At 49.2% G+C, this 13,189-nt stretch overlaps 6 protein-coding genes across 6 annotated transcripts; 3 read left to right on the plus strand and 3 right to left on the minus strand.

Annotated features, from left to right (window-relative positions):
* Nucleotides 1-203: 203 nt before the first annotated feature.
* ACHE_80577A (uncharacterized protein) lies at nucleotides 204-1,286 on the minus strand (the record flags this gene model as incomplete). Its single annotated transcript, XM_043283962.1, has 2 exons — nucleotides 204-801; nucleotides 856-1,286. 2 exons carry the CDS (start codon nucleotides 1,284-1,286, stop codon nucleotides 204-206), a joined length of 1,029 nt encoding a protein of 342 aa, XP_043141190.1.
* Nucleotides 1,287-2,577: 1,291 nt separating this feature from the next.
* ACHE_80578S (putative C6 transcription factor) lies at nucleotides 2,578-4,072 on the plus strand (the record flags this gene model as incomplete). Its single annotated transcript, XM_043283965.1, has 3 exons — nucleotides 2,578-3,170; nucleotides 3,233-3,674; nucleotides 3,728-4,072. The coding sequence occupies 3 exons, from the start codon at nucleotides 2,578-2,580 to the stop codon at nucleotides 4,070-4,072; spliced, it is 1,380 nt and encodes a 459-aa protein (XP_043141191.1).
* A 21-nt stretch (nucleotides 4,073-4,093) lies between these two features.
* Nucleotides 4,094-5,326, minus strand: ACHE_80579A (zinc-dependent alcohol dehydrogenase; the record flags this gene model as incomplete). Its single annotated transcript, XM_043283966.1, has 4 exons — nucleotides 4,094-4,575; nucleotides 4,629-4,707; nucleotides 4,755-5,122; nucleotides 5,182-5,326. 4 exons carry the CDS (start codon nucleotides 5,324-5,326, stop codon nucleotides 4,094-4,096), a joined length of 1,074 nt encoding a protein of 357 aa, XP_043141192.1.
* A 782-nt stretch (nucleotides 5,327-6,108) lies between these two features.
* GLO1 (lactoylglutathione lyase GLO1) lies at nucleotides 6,109-7,440 on the plus strand (the record flags this gene model as incomplete). Its single annotated transcript, XM_043283967.1, has 5 exons — nucleotides 6,109-6,187; nucleotides 6,258-6,326; nucleotides 6,409-6,444; nucleotides 6,499-7,212; nucleotides 7,265-7,440. 5 exons carry the CDS (start codon nucleotides 6,109-6,111, stop codon nucleotides 7,438-7,440), a joined length of 1,074 nt encoding a protein of 357 aa, XP_043141193.1.
* A 478-nt stretch (nucleotides 7,441-7,918) lies between these two features.
* ACHE_80581S (transcription factor domain-containing protein) lies at nucleotides 7,919-11,179 on the plus strand (the record flags this gene model as incomplete). The annotated part of the gene is made up of 8 exons (XM_043283968.1): nucleotides 7,919-8,008; nucleotides 8,139-8,221; nucleotides 8,322-9,326; nucleotides 9,377-9,585; nucleotides 9,643-9,775; nucleotides 9,827-10,051; nucleotides 10,104-10,259; nucleotides 10,312-11,179. The coding sequence occupies 8 exons, from the start codon at nucleotides 7,919-7,921 to the stop codon at nucleotides 11,177-11,179; spliced, it is 2,769 nt and encodes a 922-aa protein (XP_043141194.1).
* A 274-nt stretch (nucleotides 11,180-11,453) lies between these two features.
* On the minus strand, nucleotides 11,454-13,106 carry ACHE_80582A (uncharacterized protein; the record flags this gene model as incomplete). The annotated part of the gene is made up of 2 exons (XM_043283969.1): nucleotides 11,454-12,876; nucleotides 12,940-13,106. The coding sequence occupies 2 exons, from the start codon at nucleotides 13,104-13,106 to the stop codon at nucleotides 11,454-11,456; spliced, it is 1,590 nt and encodes a 529-aa protein (XP_043141195.1).
* Nucleotides 13,107-13,189: the final 83 nt, after the last annotated feature.

The following is a 13,189-nucleotide window of genomic DNA, read 5'->3' on the forward strand; positions in this document are numbered from 1 at the left end:
GTAGGCTGTAGGAAAACTCAATCGTAATCATAAGCACTCGGTTGCTATCAAGCATCGAGTTAATAAGTCATTCATTTCGTTACCAACGCCAATCCAAAGATACACAGTATGGTAGAGAAAAGAGTGAAAGTAATATAGACAACACAGAGAAAAGGTTAATAGACACAGCACACATAAAACACGTGTAGAGTGGGGTAAAAAGGCTAAAAATCATCCGGACTCTCCAAATCTGCCAACTTCTGACCTAAGAATTTCCCCAATGCAGCAGATTTCGACTCCAGTGCCAACAGGATAGCAGGGGAAGCAGAGAGGTTCAGGCTTTCGAGACGGGCAAGGTCAGAACTGCGGTCAATTTGATATTGTGTTTCGAGGTTGACGGTTAGGGCGTCCGCGTTTGTAGTGGTGTTGTTGTTAATGTCTGGTGTAGCGGTATCCGCGGTGTGGAGATTGTTTGATGACCTGTTTCTAATGAGTCCATCGTCATTAATATCGTCATTTTGTGGTTGCGGCAATTTCGATGGTCCGATAGCTGCTAAGAGAACCTTGTCCGCGATACGAGTGACGACAGCAACCGAGTCATCGAGTTCGAAGACGATAGAGCCCACATCGCCCAGCGACACAGATTGTGCGGTAATATAGGAAGATGGATGACTAGCCGGGTTCACACCGGTGAGGTTGCCGCTGGACACAGTTTTGGCATAGCAGGTGTAGGCAGCGCCGTAAGTTGCGCTCAGGTTGCGCAATTGGCGAGATGGGAAAGAAGATGCGTGGGCAAAGACGGCACCATTTGTTGCAAAAACCCTGTCTTTGTTAGTTACTCTCGATATCTGGATGGAAAAGGGAAGAGGGGTTTACATCATAGAGGTGATTTCTGGCGGGGAGAGGTTATCCTCGAGCAGATCGCTCAACGCCTCTGCATCGAGCATCTTGATGTCAGGTAGACCGGGAATCATGTCGTCGTCGTAGATGTAGATGTCGTTCTCAGTTTCGTAGTCAGATTCAGTACGACTGCCTTCAGTAGTACTATCGGTTTCAGTTTCGGGGTTATCGTCAATAGCCCAGTCTTTAGGCGGGGACCAGGAACAATCCTCCGGGAAGAAGAAGCAGTTGTCCTGATAGTCTTCGTCCTCGTGATCGTATTCGATAGGTTCGTCTGAACACTCCAGTAGATTCTGGGCGTATTGGACGTGGCTGCGAGCCCAGTAGGGAACAAAGCCGACCTCGTGGGTATCGACTTGTTTTTGGGTGAAGTAGCCCGGTTGAACTGGATGTTGGAACTCAGCCATGGTTTCTTTTCTCCTTACTTCTTTCGTATTTGAAACAAGAACAGCGAAATGAAGCAATGAATGAAGCAGTGAGATCAGAATGGATCGAAGTAGATGGAGGGAGTAAAGAGAGCAGAAGTAAGAAATCGGGTAAAAGAGCACACGACCACAAACGCCCGTGACCAAAAGAGTTCAGATCAGCAACTAAGCGAAGATTGGATAACGGATTGGCGCCTTGAGGGCTAATCCACAGTCCTTGACGCCGGAGTGTGAGGCATGATGCCTAACAGCCCGTAAGCGATCAGACGATATGCCAAAACAGCCTGACGGGTCACTAATGACGCTGAACCAGGGCTCGCGGGGGCCAAATAAGAAACAAGAATAAGACAGAAAAAGAAGAGAAATGATGCAAACCAGGAGAACGTAGCAGGAAACTGAAGATTGATTGGATGTATCTATCTCCCGGGAGAGGCTTAACTGCCACCAACCTTGATTAAACACGACAACCGTGATGGAACCTTCTGCACAAGTGAATGGAGTCAATTCTGCGATGCAATGCGATTGGATTCAGGTGGATTTGAAAGGTGTTGTGCTGGACGAATGGGTGTTGGTGAAAGTCAAAGAGAGGGAATTGGAAGAGGTGAGGTTGGCCGCTGCTTAGAGAAGGAAAGATGGAGTCGGGGATCTGGCGACCAGTTGGCGGTGATGCGCTGGGCCAGTGCTACATACAGTCAGATTTCTGAGATCGATTGATATTATGGTATTCTATTATATTATTTCGAATTATAGTTGAAAATTTATTGCTTTTATTCATGGAATCGTGCGTCTTTTCTGTGGTGGGATTGACTTTTATGTCAACCGTACTGTGTGGAGTAGTCAAACTGCCTCCGATATACAACTACAAAATCCATACAGTATACAGTCCATATGATGTTAAACACATTCTCTTAATTAGAATACCGGGATATTCCTTGACCAAAATGATCTGACTGCTGGGATACTGGAGCTTAGTATGTTTTAGTATCACCAATGACAGCCAGTTCCCCGCACTGCACTTAAAGACAACCATCCAGCACTCTTTCTGTCTCTATCTCTTTTCCAGGTCCATAACTCTATATCAACGTTATCCATGTTTCTTCGTCCTACAAAACGTGCATGCGATGGGTGTATATCTCGCAAGGTGAGATGCAGCGGGACCTGGCCCTGCGACACCTGTCGAAGTGGGCCAAAACAGGTCAGTTGCACTTACTTCAAGCCAGCTCGCAAAAGGGGTCCGAAGTTCCGGCGTGCTGCTGATCTTCCTAGCGACAGCATGTCTGGCAGTTGTGGTGTCTCAGCGAATACCCCTGCTGAACCCGTTCCGAGAGACGGTTCTGTTATTGAGAGGAGACCCGATTCGGCGCACCCGTGGAGCCAGACGATTCCTCAGACAACCTTGGCTTACATTATGCGCAGATACCAACGTTCTTCCTACAGTGTTTGGCCAGTGGTCAATGCCGAAATGCTTCTGCAGAGGCTGGAGGGTGGTAATGACCCGAGTACGTACTGCTTGGCTCTGGCGCTTTGCGCAGCAACAATGGCACAGCTTCAACTCGTACCCCTCATGAATGAAGATCGAGAGGTCGACAGTAATCTCTTGGCAACGGAGTGTCTGCGTCTGCGCGAAGAAATAGACTTTAGGGAGAACCTTGATGCGCGCTCTGTGCTTGTCTCGCTGTTCCTACACGTGTACCATGCTAAGATCAATAAGCGAAATTCGGCCATGCTGTTTATACAGGAAGCTATTTCAAGTGCCAGATTGCTGAGGCTAGATGAAGACGGTATGGTAACAAAGAAGTGGGGTACAGATGAGGATGTGATTGCGAACCGCGATATTCTATTTACTCTTCTATGGGTGTCGGAAAGGTATCCAACCAGTTTGGGGTGTGCTAATTAGATGTATCGGTGCTCATACATACTTTTTGTAGGGGCTATGCTATGCATCTTGGCCTGAAACCGTCTTATGCGAGTCCAACTTGCTTGTTAGACCGGACACAGGCATCTGAGAACACTCACGTGCAGGGCTTGCTTGAGCATGCAAGATTATTCGCGGCCTTTGATGACGTTCTTATCAGAAGAAGTGACTCAAATGGTCTCTCTGTCAACACTCTAAGGGAGACAGAAGCTGCTTTGTCGATGCTCTCCCTGGGCCAAGGTGATCGGGCGGCCACACGAATAGCAGATTACTGTATCACCAAAGAATGGATGCGGATGATCATTTGGCAAGAGGCTCTATCTCAACACTTACTTTCTTCTACGTCGTATTTGGAGTTGATGACTTTTAGGTTCCCGGTCCATGTCGGCCGGGATCTGCTACGCTCATTACAGGGTTTTTCCAAGTCCGATTTGCTTCCCCTGGGCCGTGATCAGGTATGTCAAAATGTCAGTAGCATCCGTATGAGATGCTGACTGGATCAATATAGCTTCTGAAGTGCTTTGAGATTGCAAACTCTCTTGCAGACACAGTGTTGTGTACATCTTCCATTCTTTCATCGTTTCAGGGCTTTCACTTTGGCCCTCAAGACTTGTTGCATGCTCTTTATCAGAAGTTATTACCATTTCTGGAACAGGATTCGGTGCTAAATTCAATCCTTCATGCAAAAACCGCTGAGGCATTGGTAAAGGCTCCAGCTCGTGCTTTACATTTTGGTGTGAACGAGAGATGGTCTGTGGAAGAACAGAGCAACGACGGCATTGATGAGCGCCTGGATTTTGCAAATAATGTGAGAAGTGGTATATCGGAGATCCATGACTTTTCATTTGGTTGATCACAAAAATAATTACTGGATCTACTCGCCAATCTTCAGCACGATCCTCCCAGCAATGTCACCCTTCTCCATCTCATCATATACCTGCGGCAAGTCTTTGAACTCCCGAATCTTGATCTCTGGTACCACCACACCTCTACGAACCAAATCTACCGCTTCCAAGCATTCCTTCAATGACCCAACCAGATTACCAGTAATACGTAGACCCTTGATCACAACGCTGCAGATAGGAGTTTCCAAGCACGGGCGCCCCATTGGAATCCCGATACAGCTCAGCGTACCACCAACACGCAGCATGTCACACGCATGCGCATACGCTTTTGCACTACCGGCCGTGACCACTGCCGTATGCGCTCCCAGTCCAGTAATCTCTTGAACGCGCTTTGCCGGGTCAGTGGATTTGAAGTCGATGAAATGTTTAGCACCGAGCCTGAGAACAAAGTCACGCTTGTCTGCGGCGTCGACCCCGATTACTAGTGCTCCTTGGGCTTTTGCGTATTGTACTGTTGTTTCACGTCAGTACAAGCGGGCAATGATTCCAGTTTAGTATACTCACCAGCTAAATGACCAAGCCCACCTCCAGCGCCCACGACGACCAGCCAGTTTCCGGCCCTGACATTCGTGTTCAAAACAGCCTATGTCAGTTAGCACCATCATACGGGACCAAGTAAGGGAAGAGTACTTTATAAGCCGTGACTCCCGCACAAAGCACCGGCCCAATGACACTTGGGTCAAGATCATCCGGTAGAATGGTCAAATAGTCCGCATCCAATGCAATATACTCTTGGAAGCACCCATCCTCATGATGTAAATGATTCGTGCCCTTCACACAATACTGCTCCGTCCCCGCAAGACAGAATTCACAGCGTCGGCAGATGCGACTTGAAAACCGGATCCCGACAAGTCCTCCCACTTTCAAGTCTTGTCCGCAGCCGGGGCCTACAGCCACGATACGTCCGACGCCTTCGTGTCCACCAATATGTGGAAGCTTGATCTTCGTGATAGGGTTGCCGTCGGCACCAGCCGCGGTACCATTTTTGGTATGCAGGTCTAAAACAGTCCATCAGTCGATGGCTTCTTATTTCAATAGCTATGGGGGAAATGCGTACCACTTTGGCAGACTCCCGTGTAGAGTACTTTAGCCAATACTTCGTTTTGACCGGCTCTTGGAACAGGGTGCTTCTCGAGGAACTCGACATTGCCACCGAGGGTACGGACAAGGGCGACGGTCTGGGTCTCTGGGATTTGTGCCATGCTGGGTGTCTCGATAATGGCCTATGCTATTTGATATACCCTCTGGAAAGGGAGGGCCGAATCGATATATATACATATGTCCTTGTCCATCCTCAGTATCGTGTATGCCATTGCAGGTGATACTGGTAGACCATGAATTGGGGATGTAGCTCCGGAAGAATTCTCCTATTGGCCAGTCTGTAGTCCATGTACAAATCAATGCAAACTTCACTGATCAGATGGTACTAATTCTCCGATTTTTAAATGTATAGCGAGTATACAAGACGTATCCCGACTTTAGTCTAGCCTCTCACATTGCATTCATTCCTGTTCTTTGTTTCTCCGCATTGTATGCTAATTCTCCGAGCCAATTCTCCGACGTTGATCAATGGCATCCAGGGCGGACAGGCCGCTTGGTTTCTAGAAGTAGTGATCTTTTTGATTGGAGATTCAAGCGTTTTCATAAATCGTTCAAGTTCACAAATGGGCGGTGTTTGGGCTTTGCGTGTGTTCGAATACCGGACTGCGGGGCTTGGGACCGTTTGTAGAAGGACAAACCAGTATTCTCTGAACCACAGCCCAGACGCGAATTACCAAGCGTCTTTCCTGTTTATTACTGAGTCTCAGTCAGAGAATACTTCGGTGTTATCCATAGCAAGTCGTTATCTATCGGAGTTAATTGCCAGGTATAGCTGAATAATCTGAATAGCGTCATAGCATTGAATTTACCCCACCTGCATCATCTCCAGCGATTCTCTTGTGTTCTCTCCTCTCCGCTCACTTCTTCTCTTCTTTTTCTGTCCATGTTTGCCAATCGCTCTTTACCTCTACTAAGAAACTTTTCTCTCGGGGTCCTCACTCCACAAAGATCAATTGTCCAAGGTCTGGCATTGTCAATCCCCGCTGTTGATCGGACTAAGAAAAGAAAAAAAAAAGCTGACCAAATATGCAGCCACAGGAACAGGAACCTATCGTTCTCTCGCAACCATGGCTTCTGACCCGTCTACTTATAAGCTCAACCGTTCGTAACCTACCTTTGTCCCATGATCGTCCTGATCGAACCAATCGATCGATGGAGCTGACGTGATGTTCCTGGTCTACAGACACCATGCTCCGGGTCAAGGACCCGAAGCGCTCGGGTAAGTCAGATCAGATCGACCTTGTGGGAAAGACCGAAAGTTAACGATTGGCAGTGGAGTTCTATAAATACCTCGGCCTCAGCCAGATCCAACAGCTCGACTTCCCCGAGAACAAATTCTCCCTCTACTTCCTTGCATACAACGGCCCCTCGTCGCTTCAGGGTGACCGTCACTGGACGGACCGCAACGGTGTTGTCGAGCTCACTCACAACTACGGCACGGAAAGTGACCCCAACTACAGCGTGGTCAACGGCAACACAGAACCGTACCGCGGATTCGGTCACCTGGCTGTCTCCGTCGACAACATCGAGGAGGCCTGCAAGAGACTCGAGGACGCGGGATACGCGTTCCAGAAGAAGCTCACGGATGGTCGCATGAGGAATATTGCTTTCGTCAAGGATCCCGATGGCTACTGGGTGGAAATCATCCGTCGCCGTGATGAGGATTTCGCGGCTGCCACTACGGACCCCAGCACCTACCGCCTGAACCACACTATGCTCCGGGTTAAGTCAGCTGAGACAAGCTTGAAGTTCTACCAGGAGGTTATGGGTATGACTCTGGTGCGCACCAGTGAGAACAAGGATGCCGGTTTCAACCTCTACTTCCTGGCATACCCCAAGTCCAACCCTCAGCTGCAGGAGGATGCAAGGAACCCTGTCGCTGAGTGGGAGGGTATCCTCGAGTTGACTTGGAACTACGGCACGGAGAAGCAGGAGGGCAACGTTTACCACAATGGCAACACGGAGCCTCAAGGTTTTGGTCACATCTGTGAGTGCATTTTTGGACTGTATAGATATTTTATCGCTAATCCTGCTTTCAGGTATCTCCGTTGATGACCTTAATGCCGCCTGCGATCGCTTCGAGGGCCTGAATGTCAACTGGAAGAAGCGCCTGACCGATGGTCGCATGAGAAACGTGGCGTTCATCCTTGACCCGGACAACTACTGGATTGAGGTGATCCAGAACGAGACGCTCAAGCGCACCAGCAACTGGTAGATAGTGTAAAGTGTAAAAAAAAAAAAATCATAGTAGCATATTGTACTATCTTCATACATTCTTGTACTCTGATAATGGAAGCGCAGTCATTGGCCGCCCCCGCCCTTCCCCACAACACCCCGCGAACCAGAGACTCCCCGGAAATTCCTGTCATGTGGCCCCAAAACAGAAAACAGCCAGACCTCAATGGACCTTTCCCTATTCTTCTTTTTTTATCTTCTTCTTCATCGCCATTCTCTTGTCATTTACTCGTATCTCCTGAATGCAGGATATGCCTGTGATTATCCAATCGAATCCGGATGTCGGTTGACTTGATGATTTGTTTCGCTCTCTTCTCGCTTCCTCCCCGATAACTACCGCCAGTGCCCCGGTCTCTCCTCACTGGCCACACAAATACACCCACGCACTCCCGTCAAAACCCGTCCAGAGCCTTCTTCTTCCGTCCCGTTGCCGCCGATTCCATTCCGGTTCTGACGCGATGCAGCCCGAGTCGGAGAAGAAGTCCAAGAAGGCTCCCCGCAAGCATGTCACCACGGCCTGTGTTCCTTGTCGGGAGAGCAAGATTAGAGTATGTTGGGTCTGCGGATTTTCTTGCCTATTTTGATTAGGACTTTCCCTCTTTGGAATTCTATCTTCTTTTCATCCGGATTGAGGATTCTTGGACCTGTTTTCTTCTCTTTTAATCTAACACGAGATAGTGCGACGGAGCTTCCCCGCATTGTAATAATTGCCAAAGAAAAGGGAAGGATTGCAAATACCAGCATGGCGACGACAAGCGCAAGTAAGTTTTGACTTCCCGCAGACATGGATAATAAACAAAAAAGAAGGGTTGGTTTCACAAGCATGTTTTTAGAAGCTGACCGTTTATCCCATGGTTCCAGGGTGTCTCTCCGAGCTGCAACGGAGCTGTTCTCCGCACGAATTGACCAGTTATACCAATTTATCGAGGACCATGGGCTAGAACCTCCTCTTATGAAACCTGAGGATGAAGCAGGTATGAATCGAGTACTGGATACTCTTCAGATTCCTCGTAAGCAAGTACAGAAAAAGAGCCCCAACTCGAAGAACAAACCGCCTGTCAAGGCCCAACAAAATGTCGCCCAGTCTCCTGCACAAAGATCCCCTGCGAGTATCCCTGTCGGGACTTCTCCTCTTGGGGGCCAGTTGAATCAAGCGCCTGAATCGAGCATGCCCGTGGCATCGTCGTCTCAGAACATCTATTCGAATCCATCCTTTTTTCCTCCTACAGGGAAAAGCCCAGATGCCACGAACCCTTTCTCGCTGAGCTCGGGGGCTTTGAACAATTACAGCTGGGGCTTTACACTCCCAACCGCCGAGAGCTTGGATACGCTTTACGCCAACTTGGAGAGTGCGGGAGTCAATATGCCAGCGGAAACGACCAGTCTGAGCCCAGATAGTCTGTATTTGAGTCAGGATATTGCTCAGCAACCGGGCGTCCTGCTCGAACAAGCGCAGAACAACGGACTCTATGACAGCGACAGCGGCGATGAAGAAGACGAGGCAGAAAAGGATGTGATCGACCAGATCTCGCATCGTATCGGAACGCTGAAGATTGCCGGTGACGGTCATCTACGGTTTTACGGTGCGACCTCAAACCTTAACCTGGTAGATGTGTCTGCGGCGCAACAGCGCCAGCGCCCAGATGCGCGCACAGTCCGTCACGATGGACAAGATATCTTGAATCACCTGCGCGTTGGACAGCCGGTTGATCAGGAGTTGGAGGACCATCTCGTCGAACTCTATTTCACTTGGCAAAACACTAGCACCTACGTGGTTGACAAAGAGATGTATATGATAGCCAGGACAAAATGGAGGGAAGAATATGATGATACGCCGTTCTATTCGGAAGTGCTTACCAACGCGATGTATGCCCGTTTTCTGGTTTACATTGTTCCAATATCTAACGTGGATATAGGTGTTCCATCGGAAGTGCTTTCGAGGCACGCTACCATCCGACGTTTATCACATTCCCCAAATCTCTATCGGAGTTTTTTGCAGACAGGGCAAAGGCGCTTTTGGAAATCGAGTTGGACTCCCCGTGCGTGGCTACAGTACAGGCCCTTGTCATTTTGAGCTGTCATGAGGGTTCTTCGAACCGTGATGCTCGTGGATGGCTTTACAGTGGTACGTATGAGACAAGGGGAGCGGGAAAACTAGAATGCTGACATAGTGTACGGACAGGAATGTCGATGAGACTTGCTTTCGACCTTGGACTGCATCTTGATACGACATGTTATGTCGACAAAGGGGACATAAGTGCCTTCGAAGCCGATGTGCGTCGAGTGGCTTTCTGGGGAAGCTATACTGCCGACCAGTGAGTTGAGATGACCCTTTTGATCGGTTTTGCGTGACTAACACTGTGAAGTTTCTGGGGGTTCTACCTAGGGCGGCCTTTCCGTTTGAATACTGGAGACATCACCGTCCCAAAACCTGCCTCGGACATAGCGGCCGAGAAAGAAGGGACTTGGTATCCTTACGGTCTCCACGCCAAATCAGAAGTGCCTCCTGCTGGATTGAAGAATCCGAATGAATTGATCAGCAGACAATTTGCGGTTCTTTGGGAAATCATATCTCCCGTGGGTCATATTCTGTATGTCTGATTCTCGTCTCCCCCCGCGCTCGAGGTAACTGACATATTCTAGCTACGGATGCTCTGATATCTCCAGGCATGATCTGCAAAGGTTGTGTTACAGAGTAACCGAAGACCTGTTTGCTTGGAAAGTGAATCTGCCATCGACATTGCAGGTTGATCTTGGAAACGATGCTGTTCCAATATTGCCTCATCTTTTGATGCTTCAGTATGCCACCATTAAATATGCCCTTGAAGACCAAAAATCTAACATCAACCAGCATGCAATACCATCAAATAGTCATCTTCACCCACCGACCTTGGGTCTCGAAACATTACATCCAGCCGCGCAGTCCGCGCCAAGGACCCGGCTACCACCACGCTCGAAGAATGTGCATAGAATCATCCATGGCCGTCGCCAGACTACTCCAGATCTACGAAAAACACTATACATTCCGCCGCATGAACAACCAGGTCGTCGCCATTATATTTAGCGCCGCCCTTATGCTCCTATACGTCACTATCTCCCCCGGTAAAGCCAATAATAACGAAAACGGAACCACCCGTGCGGAAATGGTTGCATATCTCAACCTCTGCTTCCGTGCGTTAGATGAACTGGGGCAGTCTTTCGAAAACGCGAAGCGCACACGAGACTTCCTGGTTAGTCTCCAACGAAGATGGCAAGCGCATATGCGCAGATCTGGTGCGAAACGTCAAATGGGAAATCGTCAATCATCTCAGCCGCCAGCACAAGGCCGCTCAGAAGTGGACCCGTCGAGAAAAAGGACCCGACTCTCTGTTTCAGGCCACTCTCTTCCTACTGCTGCTGCTGCCAATAACAGCAACAGCAACAGTGCCAACAAGAACCAAGCCTTCGCTATCCCCACAACACCACCTTCTACCCAACCACAATCTCAAGCTCAAGCAATACCACCCCCGTTGAACCAGACTGGATCCGAAGACATAGACTGGATCCGCAACTCAGATCTCCAGCTCTTCTCCGAGGGACTGGCGAATAACCAATTCCCCCAAATACCGGGGAATTCGGCCTCGTATGCTGAAGCATCGACGATACCAAGTCTTGCTGATATAGAGCCGTGGTGGGAGTCGCCGAATGGGACTACGACTTTTGGGGGATCGTCGTTGTAGATATAGACTGGAATATATATATCTCGGTTGGCTTACTCCTGCTTTCCTCACTCTATCCTTATATTTTCGATTATTGGAACGGCGTATGCGTTAGCTTAATACCTTAGATGTGATACATTTTGCGATTAGCGTTAGGCATTGGAAATATTTATTTCTCGTTTTATACGGTTCGTACATAGAATCGAGATAATCATTAAAGTTTACTCATAGCTCATAGTGAAGTAACCCCGTGGGTGAACGCAAGATGCTATACAAATGCATACGTGAATATCCGTTAGCTCAACTCTTCACCTATGCGTTGTTTTTTCTTCTCAGGATTCCGTGGCCAATCCCGAACACTCTCCAACCACTCCCCAGCCGCCTTCTCCATGCGAGCGCTAGCAGGCCATGCTTCATCCGAAGGGATTCTCGACAAACCAACACCCTTCTCACCAGATTCCTTACCACCCCTATCATCCCACAGACAAGCCTTCTGCATAAGTTTCTGCATATCCTTAGCTTGTTCCGAGAGGACAGTCCTGGACCTTTTAGACTTCGGCTGGCGGATGAATATATGAACCCATGGAAGCGTCGTATCCAACCGCTTAAATTCAAGGAGGTGTGGTTGGAACCATGTTGCTCCGCTGAGACCGTACTCGAGGCCGTAGGGCGGCCAGCGGAGGAGTTTTTTGCGGTACATGGGGATCTCGACGTTGTATCTTCGTCCGGTGTGGTCGGATACTATGTAGATGGGTGAGATTTCGGTGTCGTAGTGGGTGAAGCCCTCGTCGTCTAGTTCTTCGCTTAACAGTTCGCCTGGTAGAGTGTCTTCGTCTTCTGCGAGACCGAGAGACATTACGTCGAGGACGATTCGCTCTTTTAATACCGGGATGGGTTTGTCGGGGCCGGTGAGGTATTGCGGGAACTTTGCGGGGATGGCCCTTCCCGGGGTACGGACGAAGAGAACCGGGGACGCAAACGGGTCGAAGTACCGCTCTGGTTTGACGAAGAGTGACTCCCGGGCTTCGAGGAGGGGAACTAGATCTGGCGGTGCAACGGAGCAAGACTTGCTTCTCCACCTCTTCTCTTGCTTTTCAGTGTCAGATATGGCCATGTATGCCATTGATCCTTCTATTCCCTCGAGCGTTGGTTCAGGTCTTGTTGTCAAGTACTCTGCAATCTCGCACCACTGATCTAACTCCGTCCAGTCGCAGATTGGTTCCACGGCCGCGACAGCATGTATAGACTGCGATTCCGTAAGCGCGAGCATCAGCGCCAGCGAGCCCCCGACGTGGCTACCCAGGATATTCAGCTGATTCGGCTGGAAGGTTTTCTGGATCCAGTCGAAGGCTGTTAATATATCGTGAACGGCATTCTGGTATTCGTAATGGACAAGGCGGGGTGGCTGATTCTCATTGGGTTTAGCGGCTGCTGATTTCGCAGTACTGCTACCGTCATCTTTGGGAGATTCTGCGTCGGGGAGTTGTTCCTCGGGTGGTTCGATTGTGCCTAGGCGGTAGTGGATAGTTACGACGGTTGAGGAGGTCGATGCTGCGAGGTGATGTTGGGTGTGAAAGGAATCGGTGTCATTGTGGGAGACCGAATTCTTCACATCGGTACTTGTAGGTGTATTCTGTCGCTGGAAAACCGGTCCCGGGGGAAGATAAACGGTAACATTCGGATAGGCTTGTTTCGGAGATGCGAGTGATTCGGTTACACTGTAGTTCCCAGCAATATAAATTAGCCTTGGACGTTGCTATTAGTGATCTCGCGCATGATACCTCAACAAGACATGCCCATTGCTCCCCACAGGGATGCCAAAGGTCCTATCGGAATATGAAGAGTATCGTCTGCAAGAAGACGAAAAGGAAGCTCTTCGTAGAGTGAAAAAGGAAAAAGGACAAAGCCTCGAGTGCCATCTTGTCAAGAAATGTGCTAGAAGGCGCATTGCGCCATTTTTGGAGGGAGTTGGAGACGTGACGCGGGACGTTGATCGGCGTTAATTGATAATTAATTGATAAGGGCGGAGCG

The sequence above is a fragment of the Aspergillus chevalieri genome, chromosome 8 (genome assembly GCF_016861735.1).
Source record: "Aspergillus chevalieri M1 DNA, chromosome 8, nearly complete sequence".
NCBI classification, from domain to species: Eukaryota; Fungi; Ascomycota; class Eurotiomycetes; order Eurotiales; family Aspergillaceae; genus Aspergillus; species Aspergillus chevalieri.